The sequence below is a fragment of the Rattus norvegicus genome, chromosome 18 (genome assembly GCF_021556685.1).
Source record: "Rattus norvegicus strain SHRSP/BbbUtx chromosome 18, alternate assembly SHRSP_T2T, whole genome shotgun sequence".
NCBI classification, from domain to species: domain Eukaryota; kingdom Metazoa; phylum Chordata; class Mammalia; order Rodentia; family Muridae; genus Rattus; species Rattus norvegicus.
Genome location: NC_141551.1, coordinates 12,183,051 through 12,208,612, shown reverse-complemented (window position 1 = coordinate 12,208,612; position 25,562 = coordinate 12,183,051). Strand labels below are relative to the sequence as shown.

The 25,562-nt window shown below is 44.8% G+C and overlaps 1 protein-coding gene across 3 annotated transcripts in view; it reads left to right on the top strand.

Annotated features, from left to right (window-relative positions):
- Positions 1-25,562, top strand: part of B4galt6 (beta-1,4-galactosyltransferase 6) — a 58,180-nt gene that overhangs the window by 6,645 nt on the left and 25,973 nt on the right. The window contains exons 2-5 of one of the 3 annotated variants that reach the window (XM_087593460.1): positions 1,636-1,753; positions 9,381-9,586; positions 10,779-10,895; positions 20,379-20,492. In XM_087593460.1, the coding sequence (XP_087449586.1) occupies positions 10,796-10,895; positions 20,379-20,492 (214 nt within the window). In that variant the 5' untranslated portion in view covers positions 1,636-1,753; positions 9,381-9,586; positions 10,779-10,795. 3 annotated transcript variants of the gene reach the window in all.

The window sequence follows — 25,562 nt, the reverse complement described above, 5'->3', positions numbered from 1 at the left end:
CTGGGTAGGGTAAGTGTCTCTGTGTGATAGATCTCTTCAATGCTGTAGACAATGCTTTCAATCTGTATAAATATGGTAGTTAAATTTGGAAACTACCGAAGCCATAGTGAATGTAGTAGCTTTTTGTTGTTTTGTTTTGTTTTGTTTTATTTTCTTCAAGACAAGGCAAGGTCTCTAGTTCAGGCTGGCTAGAATTCTGTAAGGGTGGCTAAGGCTGACTTTAACTTCTGCCCTCTCCCATCTCCCGAGTGCTGGGACTGCTGCTCTTGTGGCTCTTTTTGTGCATGGCAGGCAGGCAGACACACTCTGTTTCAGCTGAGCTACCTCTCTACCCTGAGGTACACTCTTTTAATAACCCCTTTACTACATCTTATCTCGCAAGAGCTTGGTTCTTACTGTTTTGAAAACAATTCATCCCGTGCAAACGACTCCTCCTCGACTTTTCGGTCCTTGGACCTCAAGCCCGTGGTTCCATGGGTGGCTGCTTCTGTCCTCCTCCTGGTCTTCCTGTTTTCTTTGTGCAAGGGCGTGGAGCCGAGAGAGCCTGGAGCGTAGATGATGCTTTGGTGTCCTGGCTGCCACAATTGTTCTTCAGACAGTATCAGGGTCGAAATTCCAAAAGTGGCCCACAGGCAAATCTTATAAAGACAATTACTACACCGAGACTTGGCCCTTTTTTTCTGGTGATGCTAGGCTGGGTCAAGTTGACAGTCAGTGCTGACTACTGCACTCACAAACTTAAGGTTTAACGTTACTAGACATAGCTTTATCGACATTTTGCTGTGTCACAGCCAAAAGCATAATGGCTGACACAAACACTCCAACTCCTATTTCAACTAAGCAAGGTTTCTGTAGCAGCTCAAATCAAACGCTGGCAAACTCTGCTATGACCGAAAAGGCAGATATGCCCGCAGGAGTTGAACCATAAAACGACTGATCAAACTGGCCACGCCATGGACAGAGAGTACACTCTGAGCTACCAGTGGAGGAAGCTGGTATTTTCCCAAGGCATCCCCGGCCGGGCCTTGCGGAAGCCTGTACCGTCTGCTTCCTTCCCCTCATCTGCTTGGTCTTCACATCCACTCTGTATCACTCACACAGTGTGCTCTTTGTTTCTGTTCTGGCAGAAGGCTTTTTAAACTATTAAGTCATTGTGTGCACTGGGAACAGGAGGCTCTGCAGGTCCTCCTCTGTGGCCTCCCTCACTGGTTATCTTTTGATACTATTAAAAGTGGCTCTCAAATGTGAGCGCGTGTAAGCCTTATTTAAGGCGGTCTGTTTTAATGAGCTTTTTTTTTTTTTCCGGGAATATTTTTCAGATATACTTTTCTCCCCCTTTCATACCCTTATCTTCTTTTTGCCTTTATTGAGGCAGGGTCTCGCACTGTAGCCTTGGCTTTTCTGGAACTTGCCATGTATAGATCAGGTCAGCCTTGGATTTAAAGATATCCACCCGCCTCTGTCTCCCTTGTGCTGGGATTAAGGTGCAGCCACAATGTCCTGCCATACATTTTTTTTTTTAGCTTGCCTTTGCTGTACAAGATAATGGGCCCCTTTGTAGCAACTGTTTTGTATTACACATATATACTATGTACCGTGATCTTATAACCATCCTGAAGCCTTTTCCACAAACAGGTCTCTTCTATGCACATCTGTCAGTAGAGCTATTGATTGTAGCTCCCACTCAGTACTCAGATCATTGTGCAACGTGGCGGTGGCAGTGGTAGTGGCGATGGCGGTGGTGGTGGAGGTGGTAAGTAAGTACCTGCTAGGTTTATTTTTGTTTTGTATAGTTGAGAATGACCTTGGACATCTGATCCTCCTGCCTCTTCCTCCAGAGTGCTGGGATTACGGGCGTGTATTATCAAGTTGGTTTCTGCAGTGTTGGGGGTTGAACTCATGGTTTGGCGGGCGCAGTGGAGCTCCATTTCCTACCCCTGTGTTTACTTTTCAGAATTGATGACTTGAGTCCCTTTGATCTTTCGAAGAACTAGTCTTAAAGTTTGAGAGCCAAACCAGCTTGTTTTAAGATAGAAGTGGTGGGCCATTCGTGGTAAACCATGTTTTGCATCCAGAGAACTGGAGAGTGAATGAAAAGACCGTGTCATGTGTCCGTTTATAGGTTAGCAGTGTCTAGGGGATTTGGCCGAAAGTTGATCCTGAGTGCTTTATTTACCATTCTTAATTATTAGAGAGGCACGTAGCAGTTCTTTAACACAATTAATAAAAATCTGTAAAACCTTACAGGTTCCCCGGTAGGTTTAATTTTAAAATAGCATTTCTCAGCATTGGGCTAGCAAGCTTCTTAAACTATCTTTACAACAGCTGGCTCAGTGGTTAAGTGCCCTGGCTGTTCTTGTAGGTTCAGTGCATAGAACCCAGACGGCTGCTCTCAACCGTTGGTAATACAGGTTCTAGGGGATCTGATGCTCTCCTCTGAACTTCCAAGAACACCTGGCAACACACTAAACAAACAGACCTAAAAGAAAATATAAAATATCTTTAGAATGTACATTTTTGGGGTGTGGTGGTGGGTTGAGGCAGGGCTTACTGTATAATATAACCCTGGCTGTCTTGGAATTCATTCTGTAGACCAGGCGGACCTCGTATTCAGAAATCTGCCTGCCCATGCCTCTCTAGTGCTGGGATTAAAGGCATTTACCACCAGTGCCGACTGCAATAGCATATTGAGTGATTGCCTAAAGTTTGTTACTGAAGCTCCATACCTTGGTTGAAATATTCCGTTCTATTGGTCCCCACTCCCCAACCCCCAGACAAGGTTTCTCTGTGTAGGCCTGGCTGGCTTAGAACTTAGAGAGCTGCCTGCCTGTGCCTTAGACGTGCTGGGATTAAGGGCATTTGCTGCCGCCACCTGGACTATTGGTTTTATAATATGAATATAACTTGGACTAATATTACTTGTTGAATAAATAATGTTGCATAGGTTGTCTGTGGTAATTGAAGAGCTGGCAGGCAAATGGCTTGGTTCTAACTGTCTAGCATACTGATCCAGGAGGATTGCCTGAGTTTGAGGCCAGCCTGTACAATATAGGACAACATCTCTTGAGATAGAGGAAGAAAGAAGGAGAAAGGACAGAGAAGAGCCTGACTTCGCAGGCTAGTGGAACTTCCAGTTTGACTCACAGGAAGGAGGAGGAATCTGATAGTTTCCACTTGAGTCAACAAGTTGAAGGGACAGAACCGAAAGCTGCCTTGCTTCCTGGTCAAAAACATCCTTTTCTTTTGGAAGTTGCTAAAATCCATTTTTATTATCCAGTGTCCTCTCCTCTGTGCCTGGCTTTAGAGTTCCTCTCTTCTTGCGAATAAGTTGAAATTCTGAACTGTTATTCATTAAAACAGTGTTTGGGATAGAAAACACAGCGTATACCATGCTTGCTCCGTCTGTTTCATGTAAGTCTTAAGTGGGAAGAGATTTGCTTCACACTCAACTTGTGGACGTGGAAAACACTGGCTCTCCAATGCTTTCAAGGTATGTCTGATTGCTTTGTCCTCCAGTCTGTCAGACCACTGGGTTTCCTGATTAGATTTTGCCTTCCTTTCTCTAGCCCTTCCCTTTATCCTGGTTTCATGTGTGCTTAGCTCTGTTAGAGTCCCCGGGGTCCTTGGAAGAAGCTATGCACACATCCTAGACGATTAGCGCTATAAATTAGCAAGTGCAGGACACGTTGTCCTTGGTTAGTGTTTTCACACCAGTAGGTTGGTTCCAAGTGTACTCTTAAAATACGTTTGTTGCCTTTAAACAAGGCTGAAGCCACGGCTAGCTGTTTGTCTTTCTTTGAGATCTTGATTTCTTTCCCCCCACCTCCCTCCCTTTCTTCCTTTCTTTCAGATTTGTTTTTAAACTAAATGAAGTTTAATGCTTAATTTTGAGGCAGGGTCACTCTGTGGGTCATGATGGCCTTGAACTACTCAGAGATCCGACAGCCTCTACTTTACAAGAGCTGGGATTAAAGAGGTGCGAGTTATAGGCAGTTATAAGGCATCCAACATGGGTGATGGGATTGCACTTGGGGTACCCTGTAAGAGCGCTATGTGTTCTTAATTGCCAAGCCATCTCTTCAACCCTGTTTTATTTTGTTTGTTTGTTTGTTTGTTTGTTTATTGTTTTTGAGACAGGGTCTCGTGTAGCTCCAGTTGGCTTTGAAACTACCAGGTAGCCAAAGATGACCTTGAACTCCTGATCCTTCTGCTTCGCCCTCTTGTGTAGGCTCCAGTTTTATGCAGTACTGGGTATGAGACCTTTGTGTGCCAGACAAGTGACCCTCACAGTGAACTCCACAGCCTAGAATCTAGGTGCCTGGTAAATAGTAGATAGTATATATCTGCTGGATAAACTTGTCTCCACGCGACTAGTTTTAATATGATAAGGCTGTTGGAAAAGTCAGTTGTTGTTTAAAAATGAAAGCTACGACCAGCCCTAACACACATGCTCTCGGAGCATAAGCTGTTGCCGGCTGCCCAGAAGTGATAGACACGTTTAAAGGCACTCCTGTTAATTTGTAGTCTCCATCAGCGAAGCTGTTGAGTGGGATTGGAGATGGGCGTGCTTTGCCTGTTACCATTGGTTATTATCAGTTGACGAACTGGAGCTCTGAACACAGGGTTCTTTCTCTCTTCATGAGTCAGTTCATGACTAAGTTGGAAGATGGAGTTGAATCTACAGGCTAATGGTTTGCACAGTAGATTACCTTGAGACCAGTGTAATGACACTGAATAATACTTTGGCCTAATGGGAATCGTTTATCGACCTGGCATAGTACCACCATTTATTTTTGTTTTTAATCCTTTCCCGTAAGCAATGGCTCTCAACCTTCCTAATGCTGTAACCTTTAATACAGCTCCTTGTGTTGTGGTTCTTTTCGTTGCTACTTCTTATCAGTAATTTTGCTACCGTTATGAATCGTAACGCGTAAACAGTTGTGTTTTCTAATGGTCTTAGGCTACCTCTGTGTAAAAAGGTCTTTTGATCCTCAAAGCGGTAACAATCCACAGGTTGAGGCCCGCTGCAAAATACAAATCCTGTTTCATGCTTGATCTGGCCTAATCCTAGTGTAGCCATGATTATTATAAATGTAGCTTTGTTTTGGTGAACATGGATGAGTAATTTCCAGAGGACCGTTGGTTATGGCACTAAATATGAAAAGAAGATAAGTTTGCGGTGTCTGGAACATGTAGACTATTGTAATTTGTAGAAACTCTGAGGTACCTGGCTCGGTAGATAATGTTGGGTAAGTGGTATGGTGTCTTCTGAGATACTGTCTTCTTGTGTGTTCTTGGACTTTGTGAAAGGCAGCTTTTCGCCTGCCATCCCTTCTGGCTTTTGAAATTAATTGCAGTCTGTTTATTGTGCTGCTTTCTTCATGATTGCTTTCATTTACTTGTGTGTGTGTGTGTGTGTGTGTGTGTGTGTGTGTGTGTGTGTGTGAGAGAGAGAGAGAGAGAGAGAGAGAGAGAGAGAGAGAGAGAGAGAGAGAGAATATGAATGGAAGTGTCTGAGTGTGTAGTATGTATGTGAGGTCAGAGAATAGTTCTCTAGAACTGATTCTTTTCTACCCTGTAAGTTTTCAGGTTCAAACTCGGGTTGTCAGGCTTGAAGACACCCCCAGAAAGTTTTGTCTTGAATCCTTTTTTTCCTTACTTGCTCCCTGTGTCTTTGCTGCATTGCTTTTAAAGTCCCGATTCTCAGGCCCTTCATAGCTACCCTTGAATGTCAGTCTTCAATCTACTTGTAAGGTACCTCTGGGTTTCTTTGTCTTCCTGTTTTTCTTACTGATCTCATAGTAAACAAAGTTGACTCCCCTTCAGCTACTACACTGGTTTCCTAGGTCTACACACCTTCCAACGAGCTTGGCTTAAAATACTAGGAATTCTCTCTTCCCAAGGCTTAAAATCTGGAATGGAGGGCCTTGGCGGGATTCGTCCCCCTGAGATTGCAGGTGCCTGCTGGCTTCCTGGGTTGGTACCACACGAGCTTCTTCTGCTTCTGTGTTCCTGTGCCTTCTCTGTGTATATCCACAACACATCCCCTCTCCCTTTCTCTTATAAGAGCAACTGCCCTTGGGTAATCCAGATGAACCAGAATGGTCTCTTCATCCTGAGACCCTTGACTCTGCTTTGCTGAATGCTGGGTGTCAGTCAGCTCCTCTGGCTTGCCCTTCCCATCCTCTAAGAACCCAAGGCTCTTCCTCAGCTTAGTTGATTTTCCACCCCATCTGCTCACTTCTCTTTCGGCACTGGGAGCTGTCCAGCTCATCTTCCTTTCCTTGTGACTCCGGGAGGGAGTGGCACTATGAGGAGGTGTGTCTTTGTTGGAGTGGATGTGGCCTAGTTGGAGGAATTGTGTCACTGTGGAGGTGGGCTTTGAGACCATCCTCCTGGCTGCCCGAAAGTCAGTCTTCTAAGTGCCTTCAGATCAGGATGTAGAACTTCTCCAGCACCGTGCCTACCTGGATGCAGCCATGCCCCCCACCACGATGATAATGGACTGAACCTCTGAACCTGTAAGCCAGCCCCAATTAAATGTTGTTCTTTATAAGAGTTGCCTTGGTCACGGGGTCTCTTCACAGCAATGGAAGCCCTAAGACACTACTAAACTCTCCTGTGAATCTTTTGCACTCCCTTCCACCCCAGGCACACTCAGGCATCCCGCTTCTAAGGAATCTTCCCTTCATCTTGTTGGCTGCCCACTTTCCTTTAGTGAAAGGTGCCATCTACTGAACCACAGACTATTTTACTTTCTCTTCCAAAAGACACCGCCCTCTCAAAGGTTGGAAAGGCCCGCCTCCTAGCATTGTCAGGAGGTGTGGCGATGACTGCTCCGTCGCTTGCAATAAGGATGTGGTTATCCCAGCGACCTGCCTCAATTTCTCGATCTATGAATTGGAATAATATTAGTTTCCACAGAGTTGCTTGAGAGGGTTGATCGAGATGACATCATCAAGGGATGGTGCCTGGAACACGTGTCAGGGACCATGCCCTGCAGTAAGAAGAAATCTATTAGTTTATTTTAAATCATTTATAGCTAAGACAGTACATTCCTCAGGTAAATGGGCCTTGGAGGGCTGGTCCCTAAAGACGGGAACCCACTTGGGGATAAAGATCTACTTAAACACAGGGCAGCCAACAGGGACTCAGTGGTGTATCAACAAGTCACACTAACCAACCGTCAGGACACAGTCCCCAACATCAGGCAGCCACACTGACAGCCACGCTGACCCGAATTCAGCTAAATCCTGGCTAACTATCACTTAGATGAAGTGTAATCTCTCTCTGGTAAGACTTAAAAGAGAAAAATCCTCGTCTAAAATTCTCATTCCAACTTGTGAGAAGCTATAATTCAGGAAATAAGTAAGGAAATCTTTCTCAGCTTCGCCCTGTGTCTTGAGACAACTCAGAAATATACTAACGAACGCTGCTGCTTAATTAAAACCATGCTGTGCGTTCTTTAATTAGCTCATTTTCTACTTTCCTCTACACAGTGAGACATAGACCCAGTCTGTTTGCCAGTTATCCTTTCAGAAGGAAGAAACACATCTTGGGGAAAGGAAAGAAAAACTTCAAAAGGCAATAGTTTACAAATGCAGCTAGGCACTCTACCAGGGCTTTGGACAGGAGCCTCCTGAACCTGTCTCCTTCTCCAAAAACAATAACAAAAAAAACCTCGTGTTGACCACCCTTCCCATATCCAACTCTGCTCACTACAAGTGTTGAGTGTTACGGTGAGGGCTGCCCATGTGCGGGGACACAGAAGTGCCACTGGACAGAGAGATCTCCAGCACTGACACCCAGTTCCTGACCACTGAGGTTGCCTGCCCACGAGGTCCCTTTGGAAGCAACTGTTCACCTGACACTAAAGTACCTAGCAACAGGTATAATGGTAGGACTGCAGCTAAGAGGAAAGACGAGGAGACGGGCAGATAATAGCACAGGCTGGAATAGACTGGTAAATCGCCAGAAAAAGGATCCAGAATGGATGTAAGCAGGTGACAGGCCCATGATGCAGATGACACGTGGGAGGTCCCCAAATTAATTAACTTCAGAAGAATCTACAGACTAAACAGAAACCATCTAGGTTAGATGCTACAAAGGCTACAGAGGAAGTACTGTGATGGCCTGAATGTTGGGAAGATGGCTCAGTGGTTAAGAGTGTTTGTTGTTTTTGTAGAGCCCTAGGGTTCTGTTTCCATCATCCATGTCAAATGCTCACAATGACCAGTAACTCCAAGTCCAGGGGATCTGACACCATCTCTGGCCTCTGTGAGCACTGAAATAAGTCTTTTTTGGTTGTTTAATATTTATTCATTTATTTTATGTTCAATGAGTGCACGGTCTTCAGACACCAGAAGAGGGCATTGGATCCCATTACAGATGGTTGTGAGCCACCATGTGGGTGCTGGGAATTGAACTCAGGACCTCTGGAAGAACAGTCAGTGCTCTTAACTGCTAAGCTATCTCTCCAGCCCCGAAATAAAAGTCTTAAAACAATAAAATAAAAGGATAATTTAGGAGAAAATATCCAACATCCGACATCTGACACATGTAGGGACCATGAGCTATTTAATAATTATTAATGAGACATGCAAATAGCATTAATAAAATAATTAATAAATTGGAATGAGAATTTTAGACGAGGATTTTTCTCTTTTAAGTCTTACCAGAGAGAGATTACACTTCATCTAAGTGATAGTTAGCCAGGATTTAGCTGAATTCGGGTCAGTGTGGCTGTCAGTGTGGCTGCCTGATGTTGGGGACTTTGTCCTGACGGTTGGTTAGTGTGACTTGTTGATAGCTATAAATGATTTAAATAAACTAATAGATTTCCTCTTACTGCTGGGCATGGCCCCTGGCTCTTCCTTATGCCTGTTTCTTCATCCCTGGTGTAGATATAAAATGCATTTCCTTTGGTTAAAAAATTCATTTACGTCATAAAACATTTTTTATAGACAGTTTTGTTACCTGTAACTGGAAGTGTGTGGGTTTTAAAGATAATGTCTCCAAGATCTAGGAATGCCCCTCCACTCTTAGCATCTTAGCATCCATACAGGTGCAAAAGTGGGGTATAATCATGTGGTCTTTCTAACTGTACGTAATTCATGCAAGTCTAAACAAGCTAAGTCCAGTTATAAGACTGCGTTCTAGAAAGGTGAGGGTAGCCCTTTACATTTATTTTATTGTGTGTATGCGTGCACATGCCCGTGTTCATGTGGAGGCCAGAGGACAGCTTGAAGGAGTTAGTTTTCCCCTATTGTGTGGGTGTATTTACCCTCTGAGCCATCTCCTAGCCTAGACCTACATTCAGATGTATGACTGCGGTAACTGAAACCCAGATTCCTGTTTATCTCCTTCTTGTGCATTGAAAGTGAAAGGGAAAAGGTATGCAGTGCTGGATTGAACCGGGGGCTTCCTGTGTGGCAAGACAGTTCTCGCTCAATGACATGTCCCAGCTTGGGCGTTCGTTCTCTGGGAGTGTCACCACTCTGAACAGTGACAGCTTTTCATCGGGTGGACAGTCTTTGGTGTTTGACTGCTGTGGGAGTGAACTTCTTGCTTGAATGGAGTCCTGAAGGTTTGTCCTTGTGATGAAACTAGTTAGCATGGGAGGGGCTTTAGCGGGCATCTAGTGTGATGTTACCTCCTTAAAAAGACGGAATTGGGGTACTGTAGGCTATCCTGGGTAGGGCTTCCAAGAGGATCTCCTGAATTAGTTCCCCGCCTGCTTAAAGGAGTATCACACCTGAGTCAAGGTGTTCTGAAGTCTGTCCGTTTACTGATTTCCTCAACAGATAGAAATTATGGGCCTGCTTTTGAACACCACAAATAATTAAAGAAACCTTAAACTGTACACTGATGGGTGATTTTTTTTTTCATACTTTATATGTGAAAGGAATAATAGTACTTTAACTCATAGTGACTTAAGAACTATTAGTTCTAAGTTACTGCTCCTTTCAGACACTTTAAGGCTTTGTGGAGCTCCAGAACAGTGACCCCATCTTGGTGTTATGATGATCTGAAGATCCCATCCCAGTGTTATGGTGATCTGCAGATCCAATCCTCATGTTATGGTGATCTGTAGTGTATTAACTGTCAGGTAACAGATTCTTACCTTTGTGGAATATTTCATTTTAGGGAATTAATATGGAATTTTTAAAAGTGAATTTTAAGCTACAGGACTGTGTCCTTATAATAAATAACTTTTTTTTTGCAATGACTAGTTTATATGTTTTGTAGAAGTTAAGGAATTTTATTACAATTTGTGTATGTAGTCTTATTCTGTTAGCTAGATGGATATTACCTGTTGTAGAAAATTCCAACCTGGGGTTTCTACCCCTCCTTGTCCATTTATTGAAAATTTTAATCATTGCCACATAACTTTTTTCATTTTTATTTAACAACTTGATATTTATTTTGTGTGTGTGTGTGTGTGTGTGTGTGTGTGTGTGTGTGTGTGTGTGTATGTACATATGTGTATGTGTGCATTCAAATGCTACAATGCACATGTGGAGGTCAGAGGACAACTTTTGGGACTCGGTTTTCTTCAATTATATGGGTACCAGGAATCAAACTCAGGTCACTTTAATCTCTGAAAGTCCATTTGTTCTTAAGTTTTAAAGTAGGAAAGAGGCATCTTGTATTTTGTTTTCTCCTTTGGCATGGTAAAAAATTGAGTGTCCACTTTCTGGATACTTCAGTAAGTCTGAATATATCGAAGAAAGTCTTATTGTATTGTGACCTTTTTCCCTTTTGCCTTTCCCTTCTAGCCAACACATACCTCTTTATGGTACAAGCTAGAGGCATCATGCTGAGAGAAAATGTGAAAACAATTGGACACATGATCAGGCTGTATACCAATAAAAACACTACGCTCAATGGGACAGGTAAGACTGAGTTCCAGATCAGTAAAGAAACCTTTTAAATTCTAGCTCCTTTACCTGCACATAACTCTGTTAAAGAGGGATCTGCCTCCTACTAAGTGCACTGAGAGATGATTAGCATCCCCTACTAAGTGTACTGCTGAGGGGGTGTCTTCTAAGGGTGCCTGTTACTAGATAGGCGTCCTCTGAGCAGTATGGCCAGGTTGGTCCATTACTTAGTATAGCACTAGGTCAGTGTATTCATTGCTGATTGTTGTATCAAGGTTTAGATCCCCTCCTAAGTGTTCTACTAGACTAAGTGTTCTACTAGACTAAGTGTTCTACTAGATTAATAGGCCTGTCATTTAGCTTTGGATGTACTTCTTAGTAATTTTATGACCTTTTAAAGAAACAAAGGATACATTTTTATGATACTGGACATTACTGACTGACTGTTCTTTCCTGTTTACCGTGTTAACTGAGAATGGGCTCTCCCATTAGAGTCACACAGGCTAATATCAAGCTGATTCAAGGAGGGATTTTCTACTAGGAAGTACTTCATGGAAAAAAAGTGTCTCCCAGAGTATTATGGGATGTCATATCATCATTGATAAGATCAAGATCTTATCATCATTAGATCTTTGGTTAGATCTTTGGATCTTTGCTTTTAAATAGCTAAAAATATCAAAACTCTTTGTGCCACTGCAAACTAAGTTCTTATCAGTTCTGCTACCTTCCTCCCAGCTAGAAAGCCTCTGTCCCCACCCGTGGTGGTATTTCAGTCTGTGGTAGGTGGGTGGAGGTTTTAGGATGAGATGTGTAGAGAATTCATGGTACTCGTTTGTCTGATTTATTTATGATTTCCCCAAATCTAGGCATAGGTTCTTTCCTTTAATCTTCAAACCTTAGTCTCCCTTAGAAAGACTGGGGAGCTGGCCCTATGGCAGTACAGCGCAGGCCCTGGTGGGGATACTCGTTGGTCTATTGTGCTGGAGTGTAGACTATGTTTAGGTTACTGTATCTGTCTGTGTGAGTACTAAGAGTTTCCTGTGCCTCACCCCCACCCTGGGATATGAATAAATTTTATGTGTGGGTGCTGGGCTTGGCTGGAGCAGTGGTAACTTTAGCAAGCAGATGTTCCCTCACAGCACCCTGCAAAAACACAAGGGAGTTCTTCCCCACTATGAGCCACGGTCTTAATAAAGACGGAGCAACTGGTGGGTACTTTGACAAAGAGTTACTTACTTGGTGAGCCTCTTAGAACCTTCTGGAGGACTCCCTTGCTGATGGGAAATGTGTTCTAGAGTGCACACGCAAGGCGTTCCTTTCCAGGGGAAGTCTTGTAAGCGGGTAGCCCGAGGTTGTTGTGTCCTGAGCACAGACGTCAGCAGGTGGCTTTCCTCCTTCCCCATCTGCCCCACCACATTACCTCTTAGTTAACTACAGCCCCAAGCAGTTGCTAGCGCTCCACTCGGCCGCCTTTCGGCACGTACTTGGTTCGGTGGGGGTGGGGGTCAGGGGACTAAAGACATCTTCTTTTAAGGAGGCTTCACAAAAGTGGCAGTGTGTTCTTTCACCACCTCAGTGGCCAGACCTGATTACATGGCTGCACGGTGCTGGGAGTGAACATTTGAGATATGCACACCCGGGTTCTGAGTGAAGCTGGGGGTCCGTCATCCAGGGAGGCAGAAGTAGAGTGGGGTGGCAGCTCTGAGGCTCTGACAGTCTCGTTTAGGCAGCGTTTATTGAGCAATTAGTGTAGGCCGTGCATGAGTAGATATGGGAGATGCAGTGATAGGAAAAAAAATCCTCGTTCAAGGAGGAGCCTTCCAGGCTTCTGGGAGAGACAGAGACATGATAGCTGAAAAGCACATAATTATTTCTGCAAACACTTATATACAATTGACCAAAATTAAAAAAAGAAAAGAAAAGAAAAGAAAAGAAAGAGGGCAGTAAAATGTATAAAGCTGTGAGCCCTATAAGAGAGCTGATCAATGTATTTATAACTTACCACAAGAAGGCACATTGACTGTGGTGTTTTATGAGTGTATTTGGTCTCAGAAGGTTCTCAGAGCTGTCTGATAGTCGTCACCATCAACTGCAAACAGAATACTTTTGTGTAGAAATTCTAAGTTCTCAGAATCAAATGATGCCTTTTTGAGTGGCCTGTGGAGTTGAGGAAAGGAGGTGTTGTTATTGACAGTGGGTGTAACAGGCGACCAGGGCTGTGTGGGGCAGTGATGAGGTGACCAGGGCTGTGCAGGGCAGTGATGAGGTGACCAGGGCTGTGCAGGGCAGAGATGAGGTGACCAGGGCTGTGAGGGGCAGAGATGAGGTGACCAGGGCTGTGAGGAGCAGTGATCTGGTGACAAGGGCTGTGAGGGGCAGTGATCAGGTGACCAGGGCTGTGAGGTGCAGTGATGAGGTGACCAGGGCTGTGTGGGGCAGTGATGAGGTGGAGGTGACCAGGGCTGTGAGGGGCAGTGATGAGGTGGAGGTGACCAGGGCTATGAGGGGCAGTGATGAGGTGACCAGGGCTGTGTGGGGCAGTGATGATAGGTTTGTTTGAACGAACCTGGTGCACATCCTTATTTAACGGATGCTTAGAGTGAGGCCATCGGGCCTGTTAATGAGGAGCAGAGCAGAGCTCTAAAGAGCTCCCACAGCACCTTCTAGGGTTCCTCTTGTAGACAGGAAGCTGTTGAGGGGTGTCCTTTGGTCCCCTCCTTTTCTCTGTGTTTCCACTTGAGAGTGGTGTTGGGATCTGCTTAGCCCATCTCTGCAGGAGCCTTCCGCTTCTCTGGGTGTGGTTGTGGGAGGAGTAGGCAGGCAGGTTTCCTGGGGGCTGGTTCTGTTACCATCCATTCATTAGATGAAATCATGTCTGCCTTCACAGAAGCTGCGGTGAGGCCAATGGTGTCTGTCTTTGAAAGTGGTGGTGGCACTGTGAATCCTGCCCACAGGGGTAATGACTGTGGGTTTTCAGTGTCCTTTCCGCAAGCTTACATCAGGCTCCTTTATCAGAATTTGGTGTTGATTTGCAGAATGTGCCTTGGATGCCTTAGGTGCCTTATTCTGGAGGTTAAGGACAGTTAAAGTGATTCCAGTTAAAAGTGATCCTTGAGAGCATGGAAGCATTTCCGAGTCTCTTAATGACTGGTGCTCTTTACGGTCATTTATTTAGCTCCAACACCTGATGCTCAAGTGATTAGCCGGCATCCCATGCCTTTCAGGCACTTAAAAAAATTATTGTTGGATTTTATTAAAGCTGGTACAAGAGACGATTGTGTCCTTTTATGAAATATGTAATCAGCCTAGCCTAGATTACCCATTTGGCCTTCTTTTTGTCCTCAGACTCCCTCTAGGGAGTGATGGTTAAATTTGTTTTATAGAAGTCACCAGAGACCTTGAAATTTAAGGGGTTAGATGCAAGTCTGTAGAACTGTAGAATGAAGAAGAGGAGAGGCCCGGATACTAGTGACACAAATTAATCAAGTATGCAGAACAAGAAAATACCGTGATTTAAGTTAACACGTAACACTAAGGAGTTACTAGGTGGGGCTGGAGAGGGGTCTTCAGTGGTTACTGAGAGCAGAGGACCCCAGGTCAGTTCTCAGTACTTAGGTAGGATAGTTCACTTCCGGTAACTCAAGTTCCAGAAGCTCTAATATTTCTTCTGGCTGCAGAGGTACCCACACATGCTGTACAGTCATATACTCTCTCTCTCTCTCTCTCTCTCTGACAGACAGACAGACAGACAGACAGACAGACACACACACACACACACACACACACACACACACACACACACACACACACAAGCAAAACAGTTTTATAACAGAGAAATCACCCCAGCATTAGGGAAACTGGGGCAGGAGTGTCGATGCAACCTCAGGCTAGCCTGGGCTACAAAATGAATTGAATTGCAGGCCGCCCTGAGCTAGAATCAGATCTTACCACAAACCACCAAGTAACCTAAAAACAGACGAAAACAGACTTGAGAGCTGTACGAGAATACAAGTAGTTTTTAGTCTTGGCATCATTTAAAAAAGTCTGGGGAGCACACCAAGGCAGCGGGCCCAGGACGGTCTGGATTTCCACTCCCATCTGTTGTGGGTAAGCATGTGCAATAGAAAAGTGTCTAAGAAAAGTGGACGAGGTTAAGAACCGTCATTGACAGAACTGGACAGGCCGTTCTCCTGGCAGTGTTTGCAGAAGGAAGCAGTGAGATGTGCATATGAGAGAGGTGTGGGGGGGAGGGAGGGAGGGAGGGAGGGAGGGAGGGAGGGAGAGAGAGAGAGAGAGAGAGAGAGAGAGAGAGAGAGAGAGAGAGAGAGAGAGAGAGAGCGCTCATATCAAAAAGCAAGCTATATGAAATGCTTTCTTCAGTTTTTACTTGGAGTTGGAGTAATCGTTTATTTTTTATAAGGTAGAGGGGGGTTATGATTTAAAAAAAAGTTTCTGTGACTGGCCCTCTCAGTTCTAGTACTCAGAGAACAACCTAGAACTTCACAATTTATTCTGTATTTATGTGGATGTCTCTTCCGCCCTCCCTGCCTGCCTGGCTGAGCCCAGGGCTTCAGCAGGCTGTGCATGAGCTTTGCCTGCCCAGATTGCTCTGCCGCTACCCTGCTGTGGAAGAAATGCGTTTGAGCTCCCTCGGCTCTCACAGCCGCCACACTAGAGTAAAGATAGGACTTAGAGTCAAATCCGCAGAGTTCAGAATATAAATAGTGGTTTCTGAGTTCCGGGGCCAGCTGTTTCAGTGGCACTGCTTGTCCACCCCCCACCACACCCTCCATCCCCCCCTCACCCCCCACCCTTTCACTAAGCATTTCTGCTGTCTGTCATCAGGATGTTCCCTGGGCTGTTTAGACAGACCGTGAGCTGTGCTTATGAAGGGTTCCAGGTGCCCCTGTGGTATTTTCTGACCTCTGTTGTTACTTTTGAGAAAGTGGCAGACATTCTGATGCCAGTTACGTGTTTGGACTAACTGTTTATTTGATTCTCCCCTTTCCTGGGGTTTTGGGACACTCCCTCTTCCTTTGCACTCTCCTCCTTCTAATGTGTTTTATAGAGACCCTTCACGCTGTCTCTTCTCTTACATAGTTGATAGCCATGGCTGTGGGCTCTCTGTGTGCTTCTCTGAGGTACTGATTGCTTGGTTCTTTTGCTGCCTGCTTACGTTTCTGGTTCTCAATTTTTGTTTTCTTTTATTTTTAGTGTTGTTGTTACTTGGTTTTTCTTGAGGCAGTGGCTCTCTTCATAGCTCTGGCTGTCCTTGAATTCACTGTGTAGACCAGGCTGGCCTGGAGCTCAGAGATGAGCCCCGGGATTAAGGGCATGTGCCAACAAGTTCAGCTTGTTTGTTTTTCTTAACTGTGTTTGAAATAAGAATCCCTTTCCTGTCGAATGAAAAAGGAAGCTTCAGTTATGGCTCAGTGGTTAAGAGCACTGACTGTTCTTCCAGAGGTCCCGAGTTCAAATCCCAGCAACCACATGGTGGCTCACAACCATCTGTAATAGGATCTGATGCCCTCTTCTGGTGTGTCTGAAGACAGCTACAGTGTACTTGTTATACTTGTAATAAATAAATCTTAAAAAAAAAATAAACAGGAGAGTCTATTTATTGATTAAATAATTATAAGCAGCTCTAATGTATAAATCTAAGAATTTGGCAAGAATCTGCTGACACCCACAGCGGTAGTAATAATTAAGTATTTTTAGTGGAAAGGGAGAATTTTTATTTTTTAAATTTTGAGATGGGGTTTCTCTGTGTGGTCCTGTTCTATATGAAATTGCTCTATAGACCAGGCTGGCCTTGAACTCAGAGATCCAACTGCTTCCAGAGTGCTGGGTTTAAAGGCATGCGCCACCATGCCCAGCAAGAATCTTTTTTTTTAAAGAGTTATTTTTACTTTTGAATTATGAGTCAATGTGTATGTCTCTGTGTGGGCACATGTGTATGTGAGGGAGATGCCCGTGGAGGGCAAGAGAAAAGGAAATGCAGTTACAGGCGGTTTAAGTTCCCTTGTGGGTGCTAGAAACCGAACTGGGGCTCCTCTGCAAGAGCTCCATGTGCTCTTAAATACCGAGCCATCCCTCCCCGTGTGCGGCCTCTTCATGTTTAGAGCACCAGTTCCTCCCACTGGCAGAGCAGAATTCCTTGTGAAAGAAGAGATGGTTTTAAAGATATCTGCATTTGATATATCCAGATACTTTCTTATAAAGCTTGAAGCAGTGAGCCTCATTGGACCTCCTTGTCTTGGATTATGTTGAGCATAGTATAAGTCTCTCAGATACATTAGGTGAGAGTATAGAGTGTGGCCGCAAGAGGTTTTATGATTTTGGTCTGCCCCTGGCACGTTAAATGTTGACTGCTCGGTCTCCCCTGCCCCTCTGGCTTGGAGCAGCTCCCTGCCTGCTGTTTTCCAGGGCTCCTCCTGAGAGCAGCAGGGGACTGGCTGTCATAGGGGTGGCTTCCCATATCCGGGTGAGATATACCATAGTGTTCTCCGATCTGTTTATCACGTTAGGTGTTCCTGGCAGGTGAGCTAATGCCTCACTGACAAGCTCCTCAGTTAACGGGAAGTGAAATGTAGCTGCTCAGAAATGTCTGTCTGGTTCCCACCAACTTAACTTCATTGATGGTGACAACCTCTGGTCTGGGGTGGTGCTTACCCTGCAGTGGCTTTTGTCACACGTGATATAACCACCACAGTGCTGCTTTCCCACGGGTCAGAGGGTTTAGACTGCAGGAGTTTGTCCACATTTTCTGTGCCCATGGTTGGATGTAGCAGGCACAGCAGCTGGGCAGTTGTTTCTGTCTCTTATCTCTAGTAACTACTCTAGGCCAGCTTCCTCCACACAGCAGGAAATGGGCACATCCTGGCCCTCAGATTTATTTGCATTTTGCATCCATGCCCTAGAGAGTAAACTAAATTGCAATCCTGGATTCCATGGTCAAAATCCTGTTTGTTACTGTCTCCTTTTGGGTTTGTATTCTGTCACTCACAACTAAAGCTATTGAAGTTTCATGAGATTATTCTCTCTCTCTCTCTCTCTCTCTCTCTCTCTCTCTCTCTCTGTGTGTGTGTGTGTGTGTGTGGTGTGTGTGTGGGGGTGTGTGTGTGTATGTGTGTGTGTGTCTGTGTGTGTCTGTGTGTGTGTGTCTGTGTGGGGGTGTGGTGTGTGGTGTGTGGGGGTGTGGTGTGTGTGTGTGTGGTGTGCATGTGTGTGTGTGGTGTGTGTGTGAGAGGAGAGAGAGAGAGAGAGAGAGAGAGAGAGAGAGAGAGAGAGAGAGAGAGCATGCTATGCATTTGTGTACAGGTTTACACTGGGTATCTTCCTGTGACTTCCACAGTCATTTTTTGAGACAGGCTCTCTCACTGAACCTGGTTGTTTCAGGTAGACTGGCTGGTCACCAACCCCCTGGAACCGTACCTATCCCAGTGCAGGATTTGTAGACGTTTCCATGGTTGTTTGGGATCCGAACTCAGGTTCTCATGTGTGCACAGCAAGCACACTTTATCCACGTGGTCAACTCTCAGGCCCTCATAGCGATTTCTTCTTATTAAAATCCGAAAATGCCAGTGGCAGGTAGCAAAATGAGAAACGGACTATTGCACTCTGAAAGGGAGTGCACGCTGGAGCGGGGTTCTAAGGTGAGCGTTTGCTGGTGTTCTAGGCCATTGCTCTGGGCGTGGTGGAACTTGATGACTTTAAGGAAAATGGGCCTAATTTAACAGTTACAGACAGGTTCCTCAGGGGAACCTGAGATTAAGAATGTGACTGTCTGAACTGGATACGCAATGAGGACCCTGCATTCTGCTGCCTACAGGAAACACACCTCAGAGACAAAGACAGACACTACCTCAGAGTGAAAGGCTGGAAAACAACTTTCCAAGCAAATGGTCAGAAGAAGCAAGCTGGAGTAGCCATTCTAATATCAAATAAAATCAATTTTCAATTAAAAGTCATCAAAAAAGATAAGGAAGGACACTTCATATTCATCAAAGGAAAAATCCACCAAGATGAACTCTCAATCCTCATCTTCGGTTGGTTTATATACAAGTGTGCAATTTCTAGGCTTGAAAGCAAAATGATGCTATCTGGTGCTGGATAGAGGAGCCTTATTTTTTATTATGGCAGCTTGCTATTTTTGTAACATGGTGATTTGGTTGAACACAATAAAGTACAGTAGTAACTGATCTCCCCTTCTTCCTGGATGAGTGAGGAGATGATTAAATGTTGATGTCAGCATCCTTGAGCATATTCAGATGAGCTTCTGCTTCTGTTGAAAAGGATGCTGTGTTTGATTGTGGTCCGAAGCTTTGAAGCACTACTTGGCATCTCCTTCCTTGGAGGTCTCACTGTTTAAACATAACAGATTTGATAGCTTGTTGGTAAGGTGAGGTCCAGCTTGTCTCCACTAGGTCATCTTCATGTGAATCCGGTGGTTATACGGTTTTGTTCTAGGGATATTTCATTTTTTTAATAACGGTTTTAGCTGACATTCATGGAGAGAATGAATCCTTAGAACTGTGCCACTACTGAAAGGAAATCCTGTCTAGAGTATGTTTCTTTACAAAGCTGTGTCACACCATCCTTTGGGCCCTCTGCTGGAAAAGTAGAATCAAGTCTCAAATAATGCCTTTTAAATTGTATCCTCTAGTATTATAGATGTAGGACAGTACTATATCATACCTCTGTGGATGTAAAATAGCTTGTACCTGCTTTATGATACGTAGTAGTGACCGTGCTTTATCAGAGCTGTTTTTAATTTTAATGATGTTGCTCAGAATGTTTTCTTTCCAGATGATGATTGAGAAGCTAATTTAAAAAAAAATGGTGCCAGGTACCACAAGAGTAACAGAACTGTGCTGTTTTCTCGGGTTTTGTTTTTTTACTTTTTTTTTTTTTAATGGAGTGTGCTGGATGTCTCTACAGTTTTGTTCAGATGACTGCAGAACCTGGAAAAGCTGTTGCTGCTGTTGATGCATAACACACTGCTATTATTGGTCTTTTTATATAAATATAAATATATATATACAGATATATAATTTGAAAAAAAAAAAAAAGAATGTGACTGTCTGAAAGGCTGTGTTCCAGAAGTGAGTTCGAAGGAGAAATCTCGGATTTTTCTTCGTGCTCTGTACTCAAGAAGCAGTGCACAGATGGTGTGGCAGTCAGAAGGCTGAGGGAGTCCATGTTCCTTTAGGTTGGGCTCAACTGTGGAGGTAACGGAGCAAGTGGCCTCTAGCCACAAGAGGCTCTGTTGTGTTTGTGTATAAGGGGAAGGGCCTGTGGCTTTCTGCTCCTCCCTAGGGAAGTCCTGCAGAGTGTCTGGCCTAGCTGTGGTATGCTTTATTTCATATTCTTTCCAGGTCGTTGCTTGTAGCTACTGCTGTGCATCCCGCAGTCTGCCATACCGTGACATACTTCACATTAGAGGCAAAGAGAGGCAATATTGGGTTGTAAATTTCTTCTTCTCTCTCTCTTTCCAAGATTATCCCGAAGGCAATAATACAAGTGACTATCTTGTTCAAACAACAACGTATCTTCCGCAGAACTTCACGTATTCACCGCACCTCCCCTGTCCAGAGAAGCTGCCTTATATGCGTAAGTGTGACCGAGTTCCTTTCGGCTGAACTGTTCTGCTGTCGTTATAAAAGACATGGTTTAAGCATGTCGGATGGGTCATTATTGGGGGTGCTAATATTCTAATATACTGCATGGGTTTCCTTTTTTTAATTTTAATTTTTGGAAGTGTAGTGGACACTGCTTTTGAAAACGGATAATTAATTGAAACGCTGAAGAAAAATACAAAAGAAAAAAAGATAACGAGAAATACCTGTGTTTCTCCCATTCAGATTTGAAAATGAATACTTTGACTTAATTCTCTTAAAGCAGACTTAAAAAGAATACTGTGGGGGTTGGGGATTTAGCTCAGTGGTAGAGCGCTTGCCTAGCTCTGAAAAAAAGAAAAAGAAAAAAAAAAGAATACTGTGTTATTCCCTCTGGATTTATTAGAACATGGTAAATTAAGACAAAGTCTCTCTCTTTCCTTGCCCTCTCCCAAATGTTAGTTCCTCATCCTTCCCTCGGACATGACCGGGTGTCTGTTTGATGTGTGTACATGTAGATGTTTTTATGAACTTGGTTTTGCATAGGTAAATGGAGAGATTACAGTTTTAAAAGCCTTAGGAATATTCCAACCCTAGAAACTCTCTCCCATTGGCAATCACTTACAAAGGAAAAATCAGTTTTCTCCAGTGGAGTGTCAAAGGGTACACAAACCACTCTTAAGGGCAAGCCCCATGTCCGGCAGTAGGTGGCCAACACAAAGCTGAACTAAATAGTAGTTTTTGAGGTTTTTCATTTTTATTTTATAAACATTTGTCTGGCCTTTTTCTTTTTTAATCTTACAGATATATGTATATATATATATATATACATATATATATATATATACACACACATACATTTTGATTTCTGATTTCTGATTTTTGGTTTCTGATTTTGTGGGGTTTTTTAGTGGAATTTCCATGGGCAAATACACATGCATATGCTCGTGTGTGTGTGTGTGTGTGTGTGTGTGTGTGTGTGTGTGTGTGTGTGTGTGTGTATGTGTGTGCGCCCGCGTGTGCGTGCGCGCGCGTATGCTTTTTTCCTATTTGTTTCTTTGTTTGTCCTGATCTGGTGGTTAGTTTTTGATTCTGGTTTTTAATGAGATTCCTATTTGTTTAATGAGAGAAAGAAAAGATGTGGACTTGGGTGAGCGGGGAGGGTCTGGAAGGAGATGGGGAGGAGAACAATGACCAGAATATATTCTGTGAAGAAAAATCTATTTTCAATTAAAAAATGAAATAAAGAACTCCCACTCCCAATTAGAGGGTTGTATAAATGACAGGCTCTTATGCTATGTCCCTCTCCTACAGTTCTATAGTTCCTTGTAAGAGGGCTTCTCTGCCCGGTGCTTGGCTGCTGTGGGCTTTGTGGCTGCCACTCCACTGGGGTCTTAGAGCTGCTGCTGCTTTTTTTCTGCCCTCCCCCACCCACACTTAGAGTCCTGTATTGTTTTAGAGCCCTGCGGGACAGCCCCCCTTTCACAGCAGGGTTCTTCATGGTTCTTCGCTTCAGACTGGGCAGCAGCCCCATGAAAATGTGACTGTGTACAGGTGATATTATTTCAGAAAGGGACTTTGAGTCTGACCAACACAGTGAGGCTCCTGGGTGCCGGGGGGGAGCACTCTAGCCCTTCACTGACCATATGACTCTGCCCAGGACACCTCTAAACCCATCGGTAACACCCAGGATGGCGGTGTCACCTTCATTGTGAACGAAGACGAAACTCAGTGTGAAGGGCAAAGCTCAATGGCTGTCAATTGGATTCCTTCCTTCCTTCCCTACTTCTTTGATAGAACCAGACTTTCCAATGATCAAGGGGATGAGACGTGCATGTCCTCCTGAAGCTTCAGACCGAGTCATGCAGACTTAAAACAATCTTCCCTCTGACAGCAGAGAGCAGCATTATGTGATGTCTGAGTGCAAACTCTTACAGCATTCAAAATAATTGACTAGAATACCTTTCCAAGCTGTGGTTGGATGCAAGACATTCATGGTGATATTTAAGCTACCTGTGCCTGACAGATGTGAAGTGAACTAGTAGTGTGTAAGTTTTTCTGGATTCTTCTCTAGTGTAATTGTAGGATGGCCAGCTCCAGGTTTCCATAGTGTAGAGTCTGGATTTCAGTAGTGTGTGGTATTCGATAGTGGCCAATCATACTAGAGTCGATCTTTTTTTAAAAAAAGAGTTTATTTACTTATTTTATCCATGAGTGCTCTCTCTGCATATACACCTGAATGCTAGAAGAGGGCATCGGATCCCATTGCAGATGGATGCGAGCCACCATGTGGTTGTTGGGAATTGAACTCGGGACTTCTGGAAATGCAGACCGCTGAGCCATCTCTCTGGTTCCTAGAATCTATCTTACTGCATGTTACTTGTTTGAAGGGGGTGAGTGACTCCTTCATTGCTATTCATATTTATTGGCTCTGCAGAGGACAAGTCTATGCTGTTTTGTTGAATCTCTGTGATTACCAAGCCCAGTAGCAACCTGTCCTGGGGGGGGGGGCATAAACACAAGTGCTTTGCATGCTTGTTCTGGTTTTGATTTTTCTGGGTGAGGTAGAGAAGGGAAATGCCAGTTGTGCATGGCACATAACAACGAAGGTAGACTTCCCCCTGATTGTCTTGTCATCCAAATAGAATACACTCGAAGTGACTTCCTTATCCTGCCCTTGCCTTGATAGTTCCCATAGTTACAAACCTTATGAATGCAGGAACTTTCTACGACGAATTTAATAAGTGAATTGAAAATAAGTGAAGAGGGAAAAGCACATAGACTTTAGAAGAGCTCAGATAATGCTAAATGTGGCAAACTGTCATGTTACATGGATGTCAGTTGTAGAGACAGACAGCCTTTGAGAGTGATTGAGAGTAGTTGGTCAGGGGCTGGGCTGCAGGCCTGGGTGTACACGGGGGCTCTCAGTGCCATCTTGTAGGACTGGCCAGCCAGCAGCAGGCGGCACCAGAGAAATGCAGTATTCTGCTCTCAGAGTGAGGCTTAGGGCAGAGGGAATAGACACTGAGGGAACTTTGAAGGTAGGTCTTCAAGACAATCCAGCACAAGGCTACGAGAGAAAGCACCGTGGGGCTGACAGGCAGCTTATATGTTCTGGAGTCGGGAGGGCAGCTCCAGCCAGAGGGCTGTGTGGGTTACACTGAAGGTGACTCTAGAGTAGAAGTGTCTGTGCTGGGGAACCTTCGGGCATCCGTGACATGGCTTTGGAGGGTACCAGACCTGGAAAAGGGTTGATCATGAGTCTGCAGGTTTCAAAGGTGATAGAATGGGGGTGGGGGAGTTGGGAGCACTGCTGTGGGGGAATGAGGCCATAAAGGCGGGGCGGATGAATGATGGACTAGGTGTGTTCTTCACAAAGGTTGTTCACTTGGGAATTTCAAAGATATTTGGGAGAGGCTGGATTCAGGGTCACTGGTGAGGAATGGAACTCCCTTGCCCAGATGTCACCTCTGTCTGAAGGATGTCTGACTTGGTGACCCTTTACTGACGCAAACAGCTCACAGAAACATCCCACGTGGAGAGTGGGGAAACTCATGAGTTCAGTTGCACATGTTTTATTGGAAGTTCAGAAAATTAACTTGGGGTCTGCATTTTGTAGGAGGAACGGAGTTGGAAATCAGAGGAACTGAGACAGGAAGAAGGCTGAGGATGGGCTGCGAGAGGCCCTGGAGTGATGGGGAGAGCTGACTAAGAGAGGGGACACGGGGAAGGACACGGAAGTCAGGATGGGGTCCCAGGCGGGATGAGGGACTGTGGACTGACTGCCGTGGAAGATGTGTGCAGTGACTGGGAGTCTGTAGAGAAAGGGAAGGGACACAGGGATCCCCTCAGGTGTGTGAGTTAGCTGTGTGGGTAGGAAGCCTGGTCCCCCAGGCCACCATAAACTGTCCCTGTGGAGAGGAGTCCTGAAAGTTAAGGCCTTGCTTCTATGGTGTGTGATACAACTAAGATGTCTGTGTATGTGTGAGACAGAGGGGTGGAGTAGTAGGAAGAGGAAGAGGAGGCAGGGAGGGAGGGAGAGGGAGAGAGAAGATGGGGTCAGGCAGGGGAGACACAAAGAAAACTAGCAGAGTAGGACCGAGTGCCTTGAAAGGGAGGAAGAGTGGACAGTAGAACCAGCTAATCACACAGGAAGGGTGACTCACCAGACAGGGGCGCCTGCCAGAGCACTCACAGGGTGAGTCCTGGCTGGGTCTGTTGGAGGCAGTGATGAGGGTTTGTCACGTCATGGTAGGATTGCTCTGTGCTTTCCTTCAGTGCTTTGTGTTAGCTAGAGAATTCAGGCACAGCCTTTGCATCAAGGTCAGGTTTGAGTCCATCTTGCCAGGCTCAGAAAGGGAGTAGAAACAGGTGTGGGTGAGGGTGTGGGTACTGTGCTGGGACGAAGGCTATTGACTATGTTTTCCTGAATGTGGTTTGGGAGCACAGGTACTGGAATCAGCTGGGTAATTTATTCAGATCCAGGCCCCCAACAGCCCAAACCACTTAGACCCCTAAGCAAAGGTTTGCATCCCTTGTTGCAAAGCACACTGTGTATGGTTTAAGAAGACAGATAGAGACTATGGAACAATACTAGAGAGACTCTGGGGAACTTGGGTGGACAGTTAGGTTGAGAGATTGAGTAGCACAAACGAGGCCCAGCCCGTGCTGTGAAGAACCTCTTGGTCGCCTCTTGGCAGAGCTCACAATCCCTTCAGTCACACTCAGGTCTGAAGACGGAATTGCCATTGTTTCGTGTCCCCAAGCCACCACGTTTACTGCAAACCACATTGCAGAATGCCCTGTCTTCATACTATTTATTGTTTTTCTGTCTTTTGTGGTCATGTGACTGTCCTTTCCTGCTTGAGATGCTGAGGGTTGAATTCTACATCCTTCCTTTGGGAAGTCAGGCTCAGCAACCAAAAATATACACGGGAGAGTTGGTCACCATGGCCATGCCTTGTGGGCCTCCATTGACACAGAGATATTGAAAACCCAAAACTCATATTTTAAAGAAGAGCACCCCCTAAGCTGTCAAACCTTTTTTTATGAGGCTGGATAGAGA